The following is a 23017-nucleotide window of genomic DNA, read 5'->3' as shown; positions in this document are numbered from 1 at the left end:
AACTCTGGAGCAAAGACTGCTTTTTGGAAGCATCCCACATTGGACAGAGGTAGCCAGGCCCTGCTACACCTGCTGGGCCCATTCATTGGCTGGGAGTTGCTCAGAAAGAACTTAGCCTTACTTCAGTCACTAGAGTTAATCCCAGCATTACCATAGTCAGGGGCTGATAGCTAGTAGCATTTTTTCATAGCTGGATGGCCAGTCCTTCTTTTTAGGGAGATTTGAACAGTATACAGTAAGACTATTGAAAATCAAAGGCAGATACATTCTAAAAGCAACCAGAGAAAAAAGAGAGAAGACTTTCAAAGAAGCTAGAATTGGCTGACAGCTGACTTATAAACTGAAACAATAGGAGTCAAAAGATAATAAAATTTACTGAAAACTAATTACAACTATAATTCTATACCCAATGAAAATATCCTTCACATGTAAAGAAAAAATAAAGACATTTTCAAACAGACAAGAATGTAGAGAATTTGTCACCAGAAGATTTGCACCAAAGAAAATAATGGACGATAATATTCTTCAGGCTGAAGGTAAATGATCTCAGAAACTCAGACATACAAAGGAAAAAGAGCATTAAAAATAAAAATATGTAGGGGCACCTGGGTGGCTCACTTGGTTAAGCATCCAACTCTTGATTTTGGCTCAGGTCATGATCTCGGGGTTGAGGGATCCAGCCCTGCATTGGGCTCCTCGCTGAGCAGGGAGTTTCCTGGAGATTCTCTCTCTCTCTCCCTCTGCCCCTCTCCCAACATGTGTGCTTGTGCACATGCTCTTTCTCTCTAAAATAAATAAATCTTTTAAAAAATACATTAAAAAAATAAAAGATATGTGATAACTAAATGAATATATACTGAGTATAGCAATAATAATAGTATCTTGATGAGTACAGCATGACAGTATTCTGGTACTATTAATGCTTAGTCATAGGAAGCTTGGCAGCTTTTACCTGGGTCTCTTGGACCTCTAGAAATTGGGACATTTCTTTTGGGAACCCATTTAATATGATGTGAGGATCCTAAGCCACATGGAGAGCCCCCATACAGCCCTACAGTCAGTGGTCCCAGCTGAGTGCCCACCTGCCAGCCATCATCACTTTCCTGCCACTGTGGGTGAGCAGCACCTTTAAACCTTCAGATGAATCAGCCATAACTCACATCTGACTGCAACCATTTGAGAAACATCAAGTGAGATCTAACCAACTGAGTCCGGTCAGCCCAAAAGAACATGAAGGATAATAATAAAATGCTGTTTTAAGCTGTTAAACTTTGAAGTAATTTATTATGGACCACTAGATAGCCAGAACACTTAATATCATCTAATACCTGGTTGGTCTGTATCAATTTTCTTCCACCATTTCAAAAATCCTTTTTCATATTTGTTTTATTTAAATCAAAATCCAAGCAGGGTCTATACATTGCATTTTATTGATATGTCTCTTAAGTCTTTTTTAACCCACCTCCTCATGCCATTTTTTGTTGTTGTTGAAGAAATTGGATCATTTGTCTATAGGATTTCCCACAACCTAGGCTGACCTAATATCGTTTTCTTGGTGTAATTTAATATACCTCTGTCTTGTGGATTTCCTGTCAACTGTTAGCTAAATATAGAGTTTTGATCAGATTTAGATTAAATTTTCTTTTTTGGCAAGCATATTTCAAGGTAGTTTTTGTATAACAAAGAATATGGCTAGTCTCTATCTCTAGGGAGACTTCAAATCTTTGACTATCCTTAGTAATAAAAGTGTCTTTGTTATGCATGAGTCCTTGTATCACACCTGAGTTAATGCCTAAAAGATGACTTAAGATGGGGCTGGTCACCAGAAAAACCAATAATGTGGGTTTGGACTTTAAGCCATCCCAAATGCCTCCAAGAAGAAGAAGGGGGCTAGAAATTGAGTTCAATCACATAGGTGGCCATTGATTTAATAAATCATACCTTTGTAATGAAACTCCAATAAAAATTCTGGACACTGAAGCTGTATAGAGCTTCCTGGTTAGTAAGCACACCTATATTCCAGGAGAGTGATATGCCCTGATTCCATGGAGAGAGGGCTCGGAAGTTCTATATTTGGGGGGCCTCCAAGACCTCACCCTAAGTGTTTCTTTAGAAGAAAACTAATTTGAATATAGTTCTAAGTTCTGAGCTCGAGGGGGAGGAATCATGGAAACCCCCCAGATTTGGAGTCAGTTGGTCAGAGTGCACATGGCCTAGAATCCCTAACTTGTGGTTGGTGTATGAAGTAAGGACTGTCTTGTTAGGGACTGTGCCTTTTAATTTGTAGATTCTAATGCTGACTTGAGGTGGTTAGCATCAGAATTCTATTACAGTATACCAGTAGTGTTGTGTATTTTTATTTGTTTTTCATCAGAAGACATGTCATTTCAGGTTGGTTGTCTTAGATTTTTAGGTCAAAGATTTTCATATGTAGGGATTTAATGGTCCTGGAAATAAAGTATTGTAACATTACTCCGGCTGCTCTTCTAAGCTGGAAGTTGGCAGACTTTATGTAAAGGGCCAGGTATTAAAAACCTTAGAGTTTCTGTGTGAAATGGTCTATGTCCCAACTACTCAAGTTCTGTCATTGTACTATGAAAGCAGCCATAGACATAAGGGATGGTCATAAAACTTATATTTACCAAAACTGGTGCCAGGCAGAGGATTCTGGGAAGATGGTGGAGTAGGAGACAGGAGGAATCTGTAGATAGCAGTGGTATTGGTAGAATCTGTCTAATTTCTTTTGAAGGCTTACAACTTCCAGGGGAAGGCTTGGGGTAAATTGAAGTAAATTTTACTCATTTCAGTTCTTAGTTCAGAAACAATTACCTACTCCCACCCTCCTGCCCTGTGGCAGGCAGCTGTGCACACATTCACTGAACAGCTTGTACACAGCTTGCAGGAGCCACAGTGGGCAAAAAAGGAGCTTATCCTCAAAATACTGGGAATCCATGCCCTGCTTGTTACTTCTGATCTCAAAGGTGTAGACAGAGAAGGTAGCTGTTGTTGCAACTCCACCCATTATTAAAAGTTCTCTTCCTGAAGTAACTTAGAAAATTTAAAGGGCTAACAACATTTTCCCCCTCTTTTATTTTTCTCTTTTTACCCTTTTGGGAGCCAGACATTAATGAGTAGGACATTCAAAACAATTGCATATTTGGGGGAAATTAGAGAATTACTACAAATGTTCAGGGAAAGCCTCAGGCTCATAAAAGACCCGAGAGGTCCTTAAGTTTTGGGATAGATGGAGCCTACAATAATCAAAAAAGCAAAAACAATAGAAACAAAAAAAAAAACGCAAATCCTAGGAAAGGGAGAATCTGATGTCTAGAGTTACTACTTTATTAGATTCACATGTCCAGTTTTCAGCAGAAAAAATAACAATGCATACAAAGAAATGTGGAAGTATGGCCAATTCATGGGGAGAAAAAAATCAACAGAGATAGAAACAATTAAAAAGAACCAAACAGGAATACTGAATTGAAAAAATTTATTTAGAGGGGTTCAAAAGCAGATTTTTTTCAAGCAGAAGAAAGAATGAGCAAACATGAAGATGTGTTATTTGGAATTATCTAGGAAGAGGAGTAAAAGGAAAAAAGAATAAAAAAGAGTGAAGAAAGCCTGTAGGAATTACGGGACTACATCAAGTGAACCAATATATGTTTTATTTATGTATAGTGGTTGTCCTGGGGTGTGTGTGTGGGGGGGTGGTGGTGGTGGCTAGAAAGCCTATTTAAAGAAGTAATGACTGGAAAGTTCCCAAATCTTGGGAGGGAAATAGACATCCAGATTCATAAAGTCCACAGGATCCCAAATAGGTTAAACTTAAAGAGATCTACACTGAAACACATTATAATCAAATCATCAAACGTCAAAGACAGAAAGTTTTGAAAGCAGCAAGAGAAAAGTGACTTGTCATGCCGGAGCTAAGATAGTCAGCTGATTTCTTAGCAGAAACCTTTCAGGTCAAGAGAGAAGGTGATGTGTTCAAAGTGCTGAAAGGAGAAAACTGACAAGAATACTATATCCGGCAAAGCTGTCCTTCAGAAATGAAGGAGAAATAAACATTTTCTCAGACAAACAAAAGCTGAAGTTCATCACCACTAGACCTGTCTCAAAAAAAAAAAAAAAACAACTAAGGGAGTTATTCAAGCTAAAATGAAAAGATATCAGCAACATGAAAATGTATGAATGTATAAGCTTTCAACTCTAACATAAATAAAATGCAAAAGTATGAAAAATAATTATAGCTGTAATAATTTGTTAATGGATACAAAATATAAATGTTGTAAATTGTGACATCAATTACATAAAATGGGGAAGAAGTAAAAATGTAATTTTCATATGTGATTGAAGCTCAATTGTTATTAGCTTAAAATAAAATGTTATAATTATAAGGTGTTGTATACACATCTCATGGTGGACACAAGTGAAAAACCTTGTAGCAGATACACCAAATAGAAAGATATGAAAGCATATACCACTACAAAAGAAAAATCATCAGATTACAAACGAGCGTCAGGAGAGGAAAAAGGAACAAAGGCACTACAGAACAATTAGAAAAATTGTTAACAAAATAGCAATAGTAAGTCCTCACTTATTAATAATTACTTTAAATGTAAATGGATTAAATTCTCCAATCAAGAGACACAGAGTGGCCGAATGGATTTAAAAAAAAAAACAATATCCAACTATAATCCGCCTGTAGGAGACTCCCTTTAGCTTTAAGGACACACATATGCCAAAAGACTTGGTAATAAATACTCCATGGAAACAGTAACTAGTAGCGCAGGAGTGGCTGTTATATCAGACAAAATGGACTTTAAGTAAGAAACTGTCACAAGAGACAAAAGAAGGTGATTATATAAAAGAAAGAGACATTGCCATTTGGAAAAACATGGATTAACCTGGGGGACAAAACAAAGAAAAAAAGAAACAAACAAAACCCAGACTCTTAAATACAGAGAAAAAAACTGGTGGTGGCCAGATGTGAGGTGGGTGGGTGGGGATGGGTGAAATAAAGATTAAGATTACACTTTTCTTGATGAATAGGTGTACTTTGTCAAATGCTTTTTCTGCATCTCTTGAGATGATCATATGGTTTTTATATTTCTGCAAATATTGAACGACCCTTGCATCCCTGGAATAAATCCCACTTGATCATGATGAATGGGGTTTTTTTTAAATATATTGTTGGATTTGGTTTGCTAATATTTGGTTGAGGATTTTTGTATCTATGTTCACCAGGGATACTGGCCTGTAGTTTTCCTTTTTGGTACTGTCTTTATCTGGGTTTGGTATTGAGGTAATGCTGGCCTTGTAGAATGAATTTGGAAGCTTTCCTTCCTCCTATTTTTTTGGAATAATTTGAGAAGAATAGCTTTAACTCTTTGAATGTTTCGTAGAATTCACCTAGTGAATTCTCTGGTGAATTTTTCTAGTCCTGGACTTCTATTTGTTGGGAGTTTTTTGATTACTGATTCAATTTCATGGCTAGTAATCAGTCTGTTCAAATTTTCTCTTTCTTCCAGATTCAGTTTAGGGAGCTTATGTTTCTAGGAATAACAATTGAGCTTCAATCACATACGAAAATTACATTTTTACTTCTTCCCCATTTTATTCTAGGTTGACCAATTTGTTAGCATATAATTTTTCATAATACTCTGTTATAATCCTTTATATTTCTGTGGTTTCAGTTGTTATTTCTCCTTCATTTCTGAGTTTATTTATTTGAGTCTTCTCTCTCTCTCTCTCTCTTTTGATGAGTCTTGGTAAAGTTCTATTACTTACGTTGATCTTTTCAAAGAACCAACCCCTGGTTTCATTGATCTGTTATATTGTTTTTTAGTCTCTATTTCAATTATTTCTCCTCTAATCTTTGTTATTTCTTTCCTTCTGCTAGATTTGGGCTTTTTTTCTTCTTCTTTTTCTAGCTTCTGTAAGTGTAAGGTTTTACTGCTTATTTGAGATTTTTCTTGCTTCTTGAGCTAGGCTTCTATGGCTATAATCTGCCCTTTTAAAACAGTTTTTGCTACACTCCAAAGATTTTGGACCATTGTTTTCATTTTCATTTATCTCCATGTATTTTTTTATTTCTCATTTGATTTCTTGGTTGACTCATTCATTGTTTAGTAGAGTGTTCTTTAGCCTCCATGTGTTTGTGTTCTTTGCACATTTTTTTCTTGAGATTGATTTCTCGTTTCATACTGTTGTCGTCAGAAAAGATGCATGATATGATTTCAGTCTTTTTGAATTTATTGAGACTTGTTTTGTGGCCTAACATGATCTATCTGGGAGAATATTCCTTGTGCACTTAAAAAGAATGTGTATTCTGCTGTTTTGGGATGGAATGTTCTGAATATATCTGTTAGGTCCTCTGGCCCAATGTGTCATTTAAAGCCGTTGTTTCTTGTTGATTTTCTTTCTGGATGATTAATTCATTGAGGTAAGTGGAGTATTAAAGTCCCCTGCTTTTACTGTAATACTATCAATTTCTTTTTTTTTTTTTAATGTCTGTTAATAGTTGCTTTATATCTTTAGGTGTTTTCATGTTTGGTGCATAAATACTTACAATTGTTATATTCTCTTGTTTGATTGTTTTATCATTATGTAGTGTCTTTCTTTGTCTCTTGTTAGTCTTTCTTTTAAAGTCCATTTTTCATGATAAAAGTGTGCTACCCTATCTTTCTTTTAATTTCTTTTTGCATGGTGCATATTTTAACTTCTCTTTACTTTCAATCTGCTGTGTCTTTAGGTATGAAATGAGTTTCCTGTAGGCCACATATAGATGGGTCTTGCTTTATCATCCATTCCATCACCCTGTGTCTTTTGATTGGAGCATTTAGTGCATTCATATTCCATTCATATTCAAAATAATTATTGATAGATATGTACTTATTGCCATTTTGTTATCTTGATTTATGGTTGTTTTTGTAGTTCTCTGTTCCTTTCTTCTCTTGCTCTTTTCCCTTGTTGTTTAATGGCTTTCTTTAGTGATATGCTTGGATTCCTTCCTTTTAATTTTTTGCATATCCATTACAGGTTTTTGATTTGTGGTTTCTATTAGGTTAAGATACATGCTTTCTGCAGATGGCAGTCAATATTAAGTTGATGGTCACTTAAGTTTAAATTGATTCTAGAAGCACTAAATTTTTACTCCTCCATCTGCACATTCTATGTATATAATGCCATACTCTCCATCCTTTTATTTTGTGAATCTTTTGACTCATTTTTATGTATGTAGTTGATTTTACTGTTTTTGTGCTTTAATGTCTCTACTGTTTTTATAAGTGATGAATCTACTACTTTTATTATATTTGCATTTACCTGTGAAATTTTTCTTTTCATAACTCTTACTCCTGATTATGGCCTTTTCTTTTCAGTCAAAGAATTACCTTTTCTGTTTCTTGTCAGACTGGTTTAGTGGTGATGAACTCCTTTAACTTTTTTCTGGGGAAGCTCTTTCTGTCTCCTTCTGTTTGGAATGATAGCTTTGCTGGGTCGGGTATTTTCCGTTGAAGGTTTTTTTCCCTTCAGCACTTTTAAAATATTATGCCACTCTCTTATGGCCTGTAAAGTTTCTGCTGAAAAATCAGCTGACAGCCTTATGGGGTTCCCCCCTGAATGTAACTGTTTTCTCTTTCTGCTTTTAAAATTCTCTCTTTAGGGGTGCCTGGGTAGCTCAGTCATTAAGCGTCTGCCTTCAGCTCAGGTCATGATCCCAGGGTCCTGGGATCAAGTCCCACATCGGGCTCCCGGCTCTGCGGGAAGCCTGCTTCTCCCTCTCCCACTCCCCCTGCTTGTGTTCCTGCTCTCACTATCTCTCTCTCTGTCAAATAAATAAATAAGATCTTTTTAAAAAATAAATTAATTAAATTCTCTCTTTATCACTGCGTTTTGCCATTTTAATTATTATGTGTCTTAGTGTGGACCTCCTTGGGTTGATTTTGTTGGGGATTCTCTGTGCCTCCTAGATCTGCATATCTGTTTTCTTCCCCAGAGTCAGAAATTTTTCAGCTATTATTTCTTCAGATAAATTTCTTGCCCCCTGTTCTCTTTCTTCTCCTCAGATCCCTGTAATGCAAATGTTATATGCTTAATGATGTCGCTGAGTTCCCCTAACCTATTCTCATTTTTTGCTATTCTTTTTTCTTTTTGCCATTTCAGCTTGTTTGCTTTCCATTACTCTGTCTTCAAGCTCACTGATCTATTCTTCTGCCTCCTTTAATATGCTATTGATTCTAGTGTATTTTTAATTTCACTTACTGAGTTCTTCTTCTCTGATTGGTTCTTTTTTATATTTTCTATCTCTTTGTTGAAGGTCTCACTGAGATCCTCCACTCTTTTCTCAAATCCAGTAAGTATCTTCATGACCATTGCTTTGAATTCTTTATTATGTATATTGCTTATCTCCATTTCATGTAGCTTTTTTGGTGTTTTTTGTCCTGTTCCTTCATTTAGGACATATTCCTATGTCCTCATTTTGTCTAACTCTGTGTTTATTTCTATGAGTTAGGAAAAATCAGCCCTGTTTCCTGATTTTGAAAGTGGCCTTCAGAAGAAGAGTTCGTTTGGTGCCCTGTAGCACAATGACCCATGTTTACCAGAACCAGGCACTTCAGGGTTATCTCCTGTGAAGGTTGCGTGTGCCCTACTGTTGTGGCTGAGCTATGTTTGCTTTCAATCCAGTCAGCTGCAATTGCCCACTTTACCTGTTTGGGCCACAGTTTGGTCCCTGTGCTGTTAAGGAGCCAGTCTGGGGCCATCTTGCACTTGTAGTTGGGTGGTATCTATTGGTCAGACCAGATGCCTGCCCACAGCCCATTTCCCCGGTCTACAGTTACATAGAACTACAGTGCTGTCTCATGGTGCCCCTTGAGAGGGTTTTGTTGGTGGACAGGGCTGGCAGTCAGATCAGGTGTCTACTCCCAGTTCACCTGCTGGGCCTGCCGTCAAACTGGTGTGTGTGGTTATCTTCCCCTTTTCCCAGAGCAGGGGTTACTTTGGAGTGGTACTGGTCCCTGCCAGGACTACTTGCTGGAAGTGACAGAGCAGGAGCCACTTTGAAGGGACTCTTAACAAGTAGGGCAGGTTGGATGGGCAGATATGCAGGAAAATGCTGGTGTGTGATGCACAGTCTTAGCAAGTAAGGTGTTTTTACTGGCTCCCACAGGTGTCCAGCTATGTGGGAGGGTGGGGGATGGAAAGTTCTTTTGTTCTTAGAGAAGTCTCCTAAAGATCCCTGCTCCTTCAGCACATGTTCTGATTTTAGTGAATAAATCACCTTCACATATACCCCAGATGCTTTTCAAACTTCTGCTTCTATGAAGTATCTCCATGGGATTGTCTCGTTTTCTCTTTAAAGGCAGGGACTCAGTTTCCTAAGGCCCTCTGGCTCTCCCAGAACTAAGCCCACTGGTTTTTAAAGTACCCAGAGTCAAGCTCCACTGATTGTAAAACTTGCAAACTTAAGCCCCACTGGTTTTCAAAGCCAAATGTTATGTGGTCTCATCTTCTTAGGGTAGGTCCCATGTCTGAGATACCTGATGTGGAGTTTGCTCTTACCATTTCCATGTGCTTGTTGTATCCTTCCTCTCGTGATTAGCCTCGCTGGCAGATTGATTCCCGACCACCTTTCTGCCCCTGCTACCCTTTTCAATGTGGCCTCTTTACAATTAACTGTGACAAGTCTGTTCTTCCCGTCTTCACATTGTTTTCTTGGTTAGTTACACTGATGTAGCTGTTATCTAGGTGTGTCTGGAAAGAGGTGAGGTTAGGATCCTCCTACTCTGCCATCTTCCCAGAAGTCCTCAGTAGTTTTTATAAGATATATATCATACAGAGTATCATCTCCAACCACAAGAAGATGAAATTAGAAATCAGTCACAGAAGGAAAACTGAAAAATTCTGAAATTTGTGGAAATTACACAAGGGAAATTAGAAACTATATAGAGAGATGAATGAAAATGAAAACACAACATACCAAAAAACTGTGTGATACACCAAAAGCAGTGGTAAGGAGGAAATTTATAGCTGTAAATGCTTATGTTAAAAAAAAAAAGATCTCAAATCAGTAACCTAACTTTACAACTTAAGGAACTATAAAAATAAGAACAAGCTAAACCCAAAGCTAGCAAAAGGAAAGAAGTAATAAAGATCAGAACAGACATAAATGAACTAGAAAACAGGAAAAATAGAGAAAATAAATGAAACCAAAAATTGGTTCTTTGAAAATACCAACAACGTTGACAAAGTGTTACCTATGTGGATTAAGAATGAAAGAAGGCCAAATTACTAAATTCAGAGATGAAAGTGGGCACATCACTGGGGATCATACAGAAATAAAAAGGATTATAGGAGAGTACTATGAACAGTTGTACACCAACAAATTGGATAGCCTCAATTAAATGGACAAATTCTAAGAAACATAATACCTACCAAGATTAAATCATAAAGAAATAGAAAATCTGAAGATACCTATGTAACTGGTAAGATTCAATCAGTAATTCAGAATCTCCCAACAAAGAAAACCTGCACTTGATGGCTTCATTGGTGAATTCCACCAAACATTTGAAAAACTCCCAATACTTCCAAACTTTTCCAAAAAATTTAAGAGGAAGGGAACATTTCCTAATTGATTTTATGATGCCAGCATTACTCTGATACCAAAGCCAATGATACAGCAAGAAAGTAAAAGTACAGACAGTATCCCCTATGAACATAGATGCAAAGTCCTCAACAAAAGACTAGCAAACTGAATGTAGCAGCATATAGAAAGGATGATATACTGTGTCAAAGCATGGAAGCAATTCAGGGGTCCATTGACAGGTATATGGATAAACAAAATAAAGTTTATACATAGAACACTTATCAACCTTAAAAAGGTAGGAAAGCCTGGCATACAGTATAACATGAATGAATCTTAAGGACATACACTAAGTGAAATAAGTCAGTTACAAAAAGATAAATACTGTATGGTTCTACTTATATGAAGTACTTAGACTAGTCAAAATTGTAGAGACAAAATAGAATGGTGCTTGCCAGGCCTGGAAGGAGGAGGGAATGGAGAGTTGTTTAATGGGTACAGAGTTTCAAGTTTGCAAGATGAAAGATGTTCTAGAGACATGTGGTAGTGATGGTTGCACAACACTGCAAATGTATTTAATGCCACTGAACTGTACGATTAAAAATAGTTAAGATGGAGGGGTGCCTGGGTGGCTCAGTTGTTAAGCATCTGCCTTCAGCTCAGGTCATGATCCCAGGGTCCTGGGATCGAGCCCCGCTTTGGGCTCCCTGCTCCGCGGGAAGCCTGCTTCTCCCTCTCCCACTCCCCCTGCTTGTGTTCCCTCTCTCACTGTGTCTCTGTCAAATAAATAAATAAAATCTTTAAAAAAAAAAAAATAGTTAAGATGGTAAGTTTTACATTATGTGTATTTTACTATAGTAAAAAGGGAAAAACAAAAACAAAAATTTGGTGGCAGGCTGGACTTGTCTTATGGACTGTAGATTATCAACCACTGTTCAAAATTTTCTTGGGAATGGCCTTACTATTTTCTTAAGATAAAGGGAAAGGGAGCTGTGATTTTGACGTACACAGAATTATAAAAGTACTCATCTTTTTTTAAAAAGTGGTTCTATTACAAAAGAAATATATGCTTGTAAAAAATATGGAAAATTTGGAAAAATAATAAATAACTATAAGTAGTATTTACTGGATATTGCCAAGTGCCAGGCCCTCTTTTAAATTCTCAAATACATGAGATAGTTATTAATTATATGATCGTTGTTCGGGAGAGATATTAAAGAATAGAGAGCTTAAGTAACTTAACCCAGTAAGTGACTAGTAAGTGGTAAAGCTAGAATTCAAAACCAAGCTTTTGGACTCTAAAGCTTAAGTTCTGAACCAGTGTGCTCTAGAATGGGGACTTGGGAGTTATTCTTGTATCCCAATACCTAAATGTAATACAAGTTAATACTTTGATTTATTTCTTTTCCATGATTTTCTCTGCAGATATAGCTTTGATTCTCATTCTGCATAGTCAGTTTTACAATATAACAATTTTATGCCCAGAGCAGCTATTTCTCCTCATGTCAAGTTAATTGCCTGTTGTTGGAGGGAGATATGTGGGACACTAGAAGGCCCTCATCAGAGGCTAACATCTGTACAACTCTTCACAGTTGACAGAAAGCCTCCTCACTTATTTCCCAAGGTTACTTGGCTAGTGCGAGCAGAGCTGGTGTTTGAACACAGGTTCTTTGGTTTTGGTTTTGTTTTTTACTTCAAATTCTGAGTCTTCTCAGAGCTATCTGCTCTCCATCTCATGCCCATTTTTGACTCTGTTTCTCTTCACATTACCATTTCGTACCCTCTTATAAAAATAAATGGTACAAAAAAAAATTAAATAGCTGGCTCAAAAATAGCCTTAAAAACTAGGAACAAAGAACACTGAAAGATATTAAAATAGTATTAAAATATACAGACAGCTCTCATACCTTATACAAAAATTAGCTCATAAATGATTGTAGACTTAAATATACAACTATACAAAAAATACATAAAACTGTAAAACTTTTAGAAAAAAACATTGGAGAAAAGCTTCAGGATATAGGCCTAGGCAGAGTTCTTGACACCAAAGACTTGATACCAGAAGTACAATCCATAAAGGAGAAATTTGTAAATTAAAAGCTTGTTCTGCCAAAGACCATGTGAAGAAGGTAAAAAGCCAGAATATAGACTAAGAGAAAATATTTGCAAACCATATATCTGACAAAGGACCTAGTTTTTAGAATTTATCAAGAACTCTCAAAACTCAGTAATAAAATCCAGTAAGGAGTCAGCAGAGGACATGATCAGACATTTCACTGAAAAGGATGTACAGATGGCAAAAAGGACATTTGAAAACTGCTCAACCATATTATCCGCCCAGAAAATACAAATTAAAACCCACAGACTCACAAATCTTGTCATTATAAGATTATTAATGTTGTAACCCTTATCTGTGTGCTTTTTCTCTTCCCTTTTTTGGGGGTAGGGACGTTTACCCTGTTTTTGCCCATTGTTTGTCAACATTTCTGCATCATTTTGTATTAGGTATTTACAGTTTATAGTTGGGCTTTGGTTTTCTAACAGTCTTTTTAAAATAGATGAGTTTATCTCATTTAATCATACTCTCTTTATATTTATTCCATCTAATTTTTATCTTTTCTCTTTTGTTTTCTCTTGATTTAAGAGCTTAATTTTCAGATGTACATTTAAAATATGTTTAAACCTTTATTTCTGAAATTGCTTCAAAAACAAGATGGTGTCTATTGTGATCTTTCTTTTTCAATACTTAGGGTGTTTTGTTGGCATGTGCTGAGATTTTTATTCTTGTTTATTATGATTAAATGATTTTTCTATTTTGTGGCTTACACTTTAAAAACATTTACTTTCTGCTTTTCAGATCGTATCTCCACAGTTTCTTTGCCGTGACCATCTGCCTATCTTTCACAAGACCACTTCCTCATTTGCAATTCTTCATGAGTAATCTTGTTGGCCAGATTATCTTCATGAAGAATTTTTTCCCCTTAAGAAAGTGTACATGGGTGATAAACTTTCTGAGTTCCCTTTCTGTCAACTTCACATGAGAACCAGAGTTTTGCATGTTCTAGAATTCTTAGGTTACGTTCTTTATTGCAGTATGAGTGACACACAATAAACTGTACGTGTTTAAAGTGTACAGTTTGAAGAGTTTAAATATTTATACACTTGTGAAACCATCACTGCAATCAAGATAACATATCCATCATGCCCAAAAGTTTACTTGTGACCCTTGGTAATCCCTCCACCTTCACTCTCCATTTCTAGGCAATTGTAATCACTGATCTGCTGTCACTATCAGTTGAAATTGTAAACCATTTTATATAAATGCATTCACACAGAATGTACTTTGGTGGAGGGGGGGATGTCTGTCTCAGCATAAGTATTTTGAGATTCATCTATATCATCAGTTTATTCTTTTTCTGCTCAAATGTTATTTTCTGCTCTTCTAAAAATAATATTATTGTAAAATGATAAAGAAATGTTAAAAGAAAAAAGAAAGGTTCCCAGGCTTTATTGTTTTTTATTGAGTAGTATTCTATTGTGTAGATACACCCCAATTCATTTATCCATTCACCTTTAACAGAAAATTGGGTTGTCCCAGTATTGACCTGCTATAAACATAAAGCTGCTATAACCATTCATGTGCACGTGTTTTTCTTGTGTTTCTCTTGGGCAAGTATCTAGGAGTGGAGTGGCATCATCATATGATAGGGGTATGTTTAACTTTGTAAAGAATTGCCAAGCTTTTTCTAGAGTGGTGGTTCTGTTTTACATTCCCACCAACAATGTATGGAGGTTCTAGTTGTTCCACATTCTCTCCAACTCTTGGTGTATTTTCAGTTTTGGACATTATAATAGGAGTGTATATATCATTATAGTTTAAATTTGCTTTTCCTTAATAACACACTGAGCATCTTTTTGTGTGCTTAGCTGACATTTTTATAATTGCTTATTTTAAAAAATGGTGTGGTTTAGGGGCGCCTGGGTGGCTCAGTCGTTAAGCGTCTGCCTTCGGCTCAGGTCATGATCCCAGGATCCTGGGATCGAGCCCCGCATCGGGCTCCCTGCTCCGCGGGAAGCCTGCTTCTCCCTCTCCCACTCCCCCTGCTTGTGTTCCCTCTCTCGCTGTGTCTCTCTCTGTCAAATAAATAAATAAAATTAAAAAAAAAAAAAAAATGGTGTGGTTTTTAAATTCATAGGTCACAAGTTATATGTTCAGTATACAAGTCTTTCATCAAATATGTTATTTACAAATAGTCTTATCTCAGTATACGGTTTGCCTTTTCATTTTCATAACAATGTCTTTTGGTGAGCATATTTTAAAATTTTTTATGAAGTCCAGTCTGTCAGTTTTTTCTTTTACAGTTAGTGGCTTTTGTCCTGTTCATGAAATCTCTGTTTCCAAGATTGCGAAGATAATCTCCTAAGTTTTCTTGTTGAAGCTGTATAATTTTAGTTTTTATGCTAAAACTATGATATGTATAAAAGTAATTTGAGTACATGGTGTGACATAAGGATAAAGGCTCATTTTTCCCTTACATAAGTTGGTCCTGTTGTTCTAGCACCATTCGCTGAAAAGATACAAGGTTCTCCATTGAACTGCATTGATGCCTTTATTGAAAATCAGATGACCGTACAAGTCCATTTTTGGACTTTCTCTAGTTCTCTTGATCTATTTGTCTATCTTTATGCCAGTACCACACTGTCTTTACTACTATAGCTTTTTTAAAAATTGTAGTAAAATACATGTAACATAAAAATTACAGTTTTAGCCATTTTAATTGTATATAGTTCAGTGACACTGAATGCATTCGTATTTGTTTTGCATCACTACCATCCAGCTCCAGAACTTTTTCATTATCCCAAACTGAAACTGCTCTGTACTCGTTAAACAACAACTCCTTAACCCTTGACAACCACCATTCTTCGTCCTATTCTAAGTACTTCATATAAATAGGATCATGTAGTATTTGTCCTTTTGTGACCGGTTTATTTCACTTAGTATAGACTTCGTTTTCGAGGTTCATCCATGTTGTAGCATATGTCAGAATTTTCTTCCTTTTTTTAAGGCCAAATAATGCTCTTTTGTACATATAAATCACATTTTGTTTGTCCATTTATCCATTGGTAGACACTTGTATTACTTCTACACTTTATTGTGGACCATGCTGCTATGAACATGGATGTCCACGTATTTGAGTCCCTGCTTCCTGCTTTCAATTCTTTTGGGTATATGCCCAGAAGTGGAATTGCTGGATCATGTGGTAATTCTATGTTTAATTCTTTGAGGAACCACCATACCATTTTCCACCACAGCACCACATTTTACATTCCCATTCACAGTGCACAAGGATAGCAATTTCTCCACAACCTTATCAGAGCTTGTTATTTTCTGGTTTTTTGATAGTAGCTATCCTGATGGGAGTGAGGTGGTATCTCATTGTAGTTTTGCTTTGCATTTCCCTAATAATTAGTGATGTTGAGCATCTTTTTCATGGGCCCATTGGCCATTTGAATATTCTTTGGAGAAATGCCTAGCAAGGCGTCCACCCCCCCCTTTTTTTAAAGATTTATTTATTTATTTTAGAGAGAGAGCAAGCATGTGAGCAGGGGAAGGGCAGAAAGAGAGGGAGAGAGAGAATCTCTGGCAGACGCCACGCTGAGTGGAACACAACGCAGGTCTTGATCTCAGGACACTGAGATCATGACCTGAGCCGAAACCAAGAGGCATTTAACTGACTAAGCTGCCCAGGCTGCCCCCCACCCATTTTTTAATCAGGTTTGTTTATTTGCTGTTTATCAATAGCAAGGTTGAATTATAGTGGTTCTTTATATATTTGTATATTAACCCTTTATCAGATATATAATTTGCAAACGTTTTCTCCCATAATAAAAGATTTGGGGAGCTCCTGGGGAGCTCAGTCGGTTAAGCATCTGCCTTCAGCTCAGGTCATGATCTCAGGGTCCTGGGATTGAGCCCTGTGTCCGGCTCCCTGCTCAGCCAGGAGCCTGCTTCTCCCTCTCCCTTTGCCCCTCCCACCTGTTTGTGCGTTCTCTCTCTCTTGCTCTCTCTCTCTCAAATAAATAAATTCTTTAAAAAGTTTCTTCATAATGAAAAGTTAAACGTATTTTTAAGCACAGAAAATAAGAGTTGAGAATGAATACCCATTTACCTACCACTGAGATAGATTAACATTTTGTCATATTTGCTTTATTCACACACATACTTCCATACACATGCAAGTCATATTGCTAAAACATTTTAAAGAAAATTACAGACATCTTCACACTTCACCTTCACCCAAGCTTTCACTTTCAAACAATAAGGACATTTTCCCACATCTGCCATATTTCTTCCATATACAGTCTCCAAAATACCATTGCAAAATAATATATATTAATGGGAAAAATAATGCCACAACTCTACTGCTTTTTCTAATTACCACATAGAAGCTAACCTTTTGGGATAAGTTCACTGATGGTATTCCTTAGAGTTTTGGCATTTTCTCACATATTGTTAAGAACTTATCTTCCTCAGTTGTAACCAATTCCTTGCTTTCTGTCTTGTTCTCCTCTCATCCATTCTCTCTACACTGCTACCAGAATAGTGTCTTTAAAATTAAATCAGACCATGTCTGTCTCTGTCTCTCTTACTCCTTCAGACCCCTTGTATTGCATTTAGAGTAGAGCACATTCCAAACTTCTTACCATGGCTTCTTACCAGGACACAGCATAGTCTAGCCCCGCCCAGCACTCCAACCTCATTTTCTTTTCTTCCCCCATCGCTCTGAGCTCCATCCAAATAGACCTGTTTCTTGAATATCCAGGCTCTTTCCTGAAGTCGGACCTGTGTGCATGTTGTTTTTTCCACCACCACACAGCCCTGTTTCCACACACAGCTTTTTTACACTTGATCACATTCCACGTCGATGTGATCTCTTCAGACAGGCCTTCCCTCATGACATATTGAAGCACATCACCTATTCTGTTTCACAGCACCTTTCCAACATTTTCATAGTTCTTTCATATTTATTTAGGTTTTTTTTTTAAGATTTTATTTATTTGAGAGAAAGAACACAGGGGGAGAGGGAGAAGCAGGCTCCCTGCTGAGCAGGGAGCCCGATGCGGGGCTTGATCCCAGGACCCTGGGATCATGACCTGAGCTGAAGGCAGATGCTTAACCGACTGAGCCCCCCAGGCGCCCCTGTATTTCTTTAGTTTTAAAAGGCTGTCTCCCTCTTGCTCTGCCCCCAAACCTTGAGTTCCCTGGTGGCAGGCACCGTTATACACCAGCACCTGCCACACAGTTGGTAAGCAGTGAGCAGTGAGAGGCACAAGTAGCCTCACAAAGTGATTGTAAAGAGGACTCTTCTCACAGGATGTATTGGTTTGACAAACTTTTAAAAATCAATCACATTCCTTTGTATTCTTTTCATGTGTGTTTAAAATTTAATCCCAAATTATTCTCTCATTTGAATTACATAATGTGACAAAACATTTCCTATGATTTAAGGATTGGGTTTAACCTGAAAATCTGAGTGTAAGATCAAAGTTGAAACTGCAGTATATTTTGGATGTTCTGTATGTCTCTAGTAGAAAGGTTTGTTTTCAGTATTTTCATTGTTTTCTTCCTTTCACAGACTGAGACAACACTTGGACTCAGTTCATATCAACAGAAAAGGTAAGGAAGGAATATATATATATTTTTATAGCATATAAAATTTTATGTATTTAATAAGATACTAACATAATTTCAGTTCCTTTTGGGGGATTCCAGCAATGCTGTCCTTCCCTTGAACCAACTTTTTTGGTGAAGAGGGAAAAGCAAGTTATAAATCACATTATATCATGTATTTCAAGTATGGAAAACCAGGTTGGATCTGAATTTGCATGTGATGTATTGTGTAGCCTTTCTCCCCATCATGTCCGGGGAGGATCAGCTTTGTAAATCCCCAGTAACTTCTCGTGGTTATTGCTGCCTTTTAGGGACTGACTGTTCCTGCCCTCAGTTACTACAAGGTGTCTGCCTGCAGGCCCCTGGGGGAGGAATTCAGAGCAGTGAAACCCAGTCTTGTGACTGAAAGAGACCCCTTTTGAACACAGCTTCTCTGTGATAACAAACAAGGGAGTTTTACCCTCAGGTATTATGAAAATATGTACATGCGTGTGAATTTGAAGATGTCTTCCTCACATCCAAATTCTTTGGTCTTTTGGTAGCTTCTCACATCTAAAGGTAGACAATATAAAAGAAAGTTACTATCCTGATAACCTTTCCGTACCCAGTGAGGGTCTGCAGCTGGTATTTAAAGGAGAATGAGAGCTATGAATTAGATATCCTTGAATGTCCTCAGGCTATTGAAACGCAGATTGCATCAGCAAAGAACTTTATTTTGAGAGAGAAGTAGCGCATATTCAGATGAAGACAATTAAAACTTAATGTCTTAAAAAAGAACTTAAAACTTAATTCATAGATACAATAATGAAATTCCTTCAGTATTCACTGGTTTTGCTCTTTTCACTCTTTTGGATCTGCAGTAACATGGCCCTACTTCCCCATTTTTCTGTCTGCCTAATTTTATATGCTCTGTTGAGACCTGCTTTACCCATGAACCCTACCCAAAAGACACACCCCCTGCCAACAGTAAGATGTAGACTTCTCTGCTCTTGTATTATAAAGCATAATGCCACCCTTCCATCCCTCTACTCCTTCCCAAATATTTTTTGCACTGGGGTGGATTATTTCCAGAACACTACACATCTAGCCTGATGCCACCTTGGCTAGACCATCTGAGAACCCTAGAACTCTGACTCCTCTAGAGCTAAGCTAGTGGGAAGAAAAGCACACCTGTTATCTTATGCTTCTTCCTTGTTGCTTTATTCCAGCAGTTAGGAAATCAGCTATGAAATTATATTGGCTACATTTATGAAGATGATGTTATTCATCCATGATCAAGATTTGGCTTTAAGTTATTTTCCTAGTATAATGAAGAATTTACATCAATACATAATTATATTCTGATCTCATGTCCCACTTATCTGTGATCCACATCTGCCTAACAAACTACCCCAGCTTACTGGCATAAAGCAATCATATTATTATGCCGTCAGACTCTTTAAGCCTGGAGTTTAGACAGAGCACAGCAGAGACAGCTTGTCTCTGCTCCGTGATGATCGGGGCCTCAGCTGGGGAGACTCCAGAGCTGGGGGCGTGTTCACTCGCATGCTGATGCACTTGTTACCTGGAACTTCAGCTGGGCTGTCACCTAGAATGCCTACATGTGGGCCCTTCTGTGTGGTCTTTTCACAAAGGCTTGTTTGGGCTGCCTCACAGCGTGATAGCTGGATTTCAAGAGTGAACATCCCAAAGAGAACCAGTAGAAGCTGTATCACTTTTTTTGACCTTCCCTCTGAAGTTATGTAATGTTACCTCTGTCAGCTGCTGCTGTTCAACCAGTCACTTAGGTTGGTCTTGATTCAAGGCATGGGGGAGTGGGGAAGATGTGGGGATGGGGAATAGGGTGAGGGGAATGACCCCTACCTACCTATGGCAAAGTGTGGCAGATATGTTTTAAAGCCATCACACTTTGCTTTTTTTTTTCTTTTTTTTTTTCTTTTTTTTTTAATTTGACCAAGATCATGAATTCAGTAAACTACTGGGTTCAAATTGGTATCCATACCCTATGGCTATGAGACTGGATTACGTACTAAACATATGTTTTAGCTCAGGCTGCTGTCACAAAATACCACATAGACTGAGTGGCTTAAACAACATTTATTTTTCACAGTTTTGGAGGCCGGGAAGTCCAAGATCAAGGTGCCGGCAGATTGGTTCCCCAATGAAGGCTCTGTCCTTGGCTTACAGATGGCTGCTGTCTCCCTTTTATCCTCAGATGGCAAAGAGGGAGAATGGAAGCAAGCTCTTTGGTGTCATTTCTTTTAAAGGCACTAACACTATCATGAAGGCCTCATTCTTGTGACCTTCTCTAAACCGAATTACCTCTCAAAGCCTATCACATTGGGGGTTAGGGCATCAACATGTGATTTTGGGGGGATACAGTTCATTCCATAACAATATACAGGTCTAAATTTAGATTTTGAGCCTCATATCAACTAAAAAAACCCAAAGGACTATATTTGTGAATCACCCTTAATAAGTCTTTTTAAAACATGTGACATGGAAAAAGCAAATACAGCCTCCATACTTACCAAGCACATGATCAGAACCTAGCTTGCACACATTTAGCTGGGTTTTTTTTAATATGTGCACAAAGTAAACACTGCCAGAGCTCTCATTTGAGTAAGAATAACTTTAATGAAAATGCATATGTAAAATAAAATGTGAATGAAAATATAAGTGTGCAGTTGTGTAACAACAGAAGTTGTAAATCAAATGTGTAGTTGTAGAACAACAGAAATTATAACTTTTTTTAGTTTAAAAACAAGCTGTTCTATAAAAATGTCAGCATTTGGGTTTAAACGGGCTTCAAAATTTGACTAAGATCAAAGTTACATGATTACAGAGGATTCTAAGTACAGGAGACCCTGATAGGCGGTCTTATTGAGCCCCGTGTTTGACACACAAGGAAGCTGAGACCCTTGGAACCAAGGAATATGCTCATGGTTAAAGTGGCAAAGTTTCAGTTAGAATTCATCATCTTCTGATTATCAGTCCTGTGTTGTGTTCACTCTGACTATTTGCATAGCAAGTATGCAGTTCTTCTGTATTCCCTGGATTTTCTTTTTTAGCCAGCATTCCATGAAGTTTCTGAAAGTATCTGCTCAGTGCTGGAACTGGGTGCATAGCCCCTGCCTTCAGGTGTCTTGAAGGGCAATGAAGACATCCCTTCTAATGAGGTTGTAAAAGTGAGGTGTTAAAGTGATAAAACACAACCTACTTTGTGGAAGAAAGCAGCACACTTGAAAAGGATGTTATAAAGGGTTGTAGGGGGCTCCTGGGTGGCTCAGTTGGTTAAGCAACTGCCTTCAGCTCAGGTCATGATCCTGGAGTCCTGGGATCGAGTCCCGCATCGGGCTCCCTGCTCAGCGGGGAGTCTGCTTCTCCCTCTGACCCTCCCCCCTCTCATGCTCTCTCTATCTCATTCTCTCTCTCAAATAAATAAATAAAATCTTTAAAAAAAAAAAAAAAGGGTTGTGGAATCAAGGTACGTAAGACACAGGCATGCGCTTCACTCGCATCATCAAAACGACCCACAAGGCCCAAGTCATAGCTGAGGTGAAGGCTGCCTTCTGACTCCAGAGCCTGGTGTCCACCTCTGGAGATTGCTGCCTCTACCAGTCTCTCTCCTTGGGGCGTGGCCAGTGTCCACTGAGCATTAGATTGCTGGGAGGGACGCTTTGTCTTTTGAACTTCTCTAGTCGTTTCTGCATCAATTTCTCACTGTTTGTGCTCCCAAGTTGTATAATCACATGCTGCCTGCCTCCTGGCTTTATTAGTAAGCCAGTAGATTCAGCCCCATCCTTTTCTTAAAATTCCTGAACATGATCTCTTGGGTCAAAATCTCACTCTGTAAGTGAAACTTAACCTGCCCCGGGAAATTTGTATCATGAAAAGTTCAGCTAATAGAATGATTCTGTAGCTAGTGGATTATATGGCAGTATAATGGTAGATACTAGCCTCTGGCTACCATTTCTCTCCTGCCTTTTCCTCTCCCTCTTCCCCCTCACCACCTACCCTTATCATCTGCATTAGTTTTGGGACAGGCTTTGCTCCAAGAGCTTTCAGGACACTCTGCAGGGGAGTGAACTGCTGCTTTCCTGACCTCAGAATTGTGGGAAGTAACACCAGGGAAAACACAATTTTCCAGGATACTCTTTTTTTCTATTCCTCTCCTTCGTTCTGGGTCACCCCTTCTTATTTGTTTTAATATGGTTATCAATTACATGATAACATTTTGTTTAAAAATCATGTGTTGGCTCTATGGTAGAATGCTGGGTGATGTGCATATAGTGTTCCAGCAGTGTTTCTATATTATTATATTATAATAAATAACCAGTACCGATTTAATATTTTGTGAGATGAGGTCATCTTTTATGGTTGACTTTTCCTAAGATTGTGGAGTCCTGTGTGGAAGATTAGGAATCAAAAGTCCTGAGTTGAGTTCTCTGTTTACCATCTGTAGGGCCTTGAAAGCAACTACTTAACTGCTCTGAGTATGACTTTCATTTGCAAACTGGGGAAGATTATTTCTCTGCCTGATATATATGATGTAAGGTTATGCATTTATATAAGGTTGTGGTGAGGATCAAATGAAAAGATTTATTTGGGCAGCTCTAGTTTGCAAACTTTAAAATGTTACATGAATGTAAGTTGTGGGTATTTGATAATTTATTTGCTTAGTCATTCAGCAAACATTTGCTGGGATCTTCATGTGGGCCGGGCTTTGTTGTAAGAACTGGTGACTTAGTAATTGTATT

The 23017-nt window shown here is 37.8% G+C and overlaps 1 protein-coding gene across 1 annotated transcript in view; it reads left to right on the top strand.

The window, feature by feature from the left end:
* The window catches only part of TMEM131 (transmembrane protein 131), a 239251-nt gene that overhangs the window by 69132 nt on the left and 147102 nt on the right, over positions 1 to 23017 (top strand). The window contains exon 3 of the mRNA XM_032397376.1: positions 18223 to 18263. Coding sequence (XP_032253267.1) covers positions 18223 to 18263 — 41 coding nt within the window. The remainder of the gene's footprint in view (positions 1 to 18222; positions 18264 to 23017) is intronic.

The sequence above is a fragment of the Phoca vitulina genome, unplaced genomic scaffold, assembly GCF_004348235.1.
Source record: "Phoca vitulina isolate PV1807 unplaced genomic scaffold, GSC_HSeal_1.0 scaffold98, whole genome shotgun sequence".
Lineage (NCBI taxonomy): Eukaryota > Metazoa > Chordata > Mammalia > Carnivora > Phocidae > Phoca > Phoca vitulina.
Note: the sequence above shows the minus strand (reverse complement) of the source record. Positions and strands in the feature narration are given on the sequence as shown.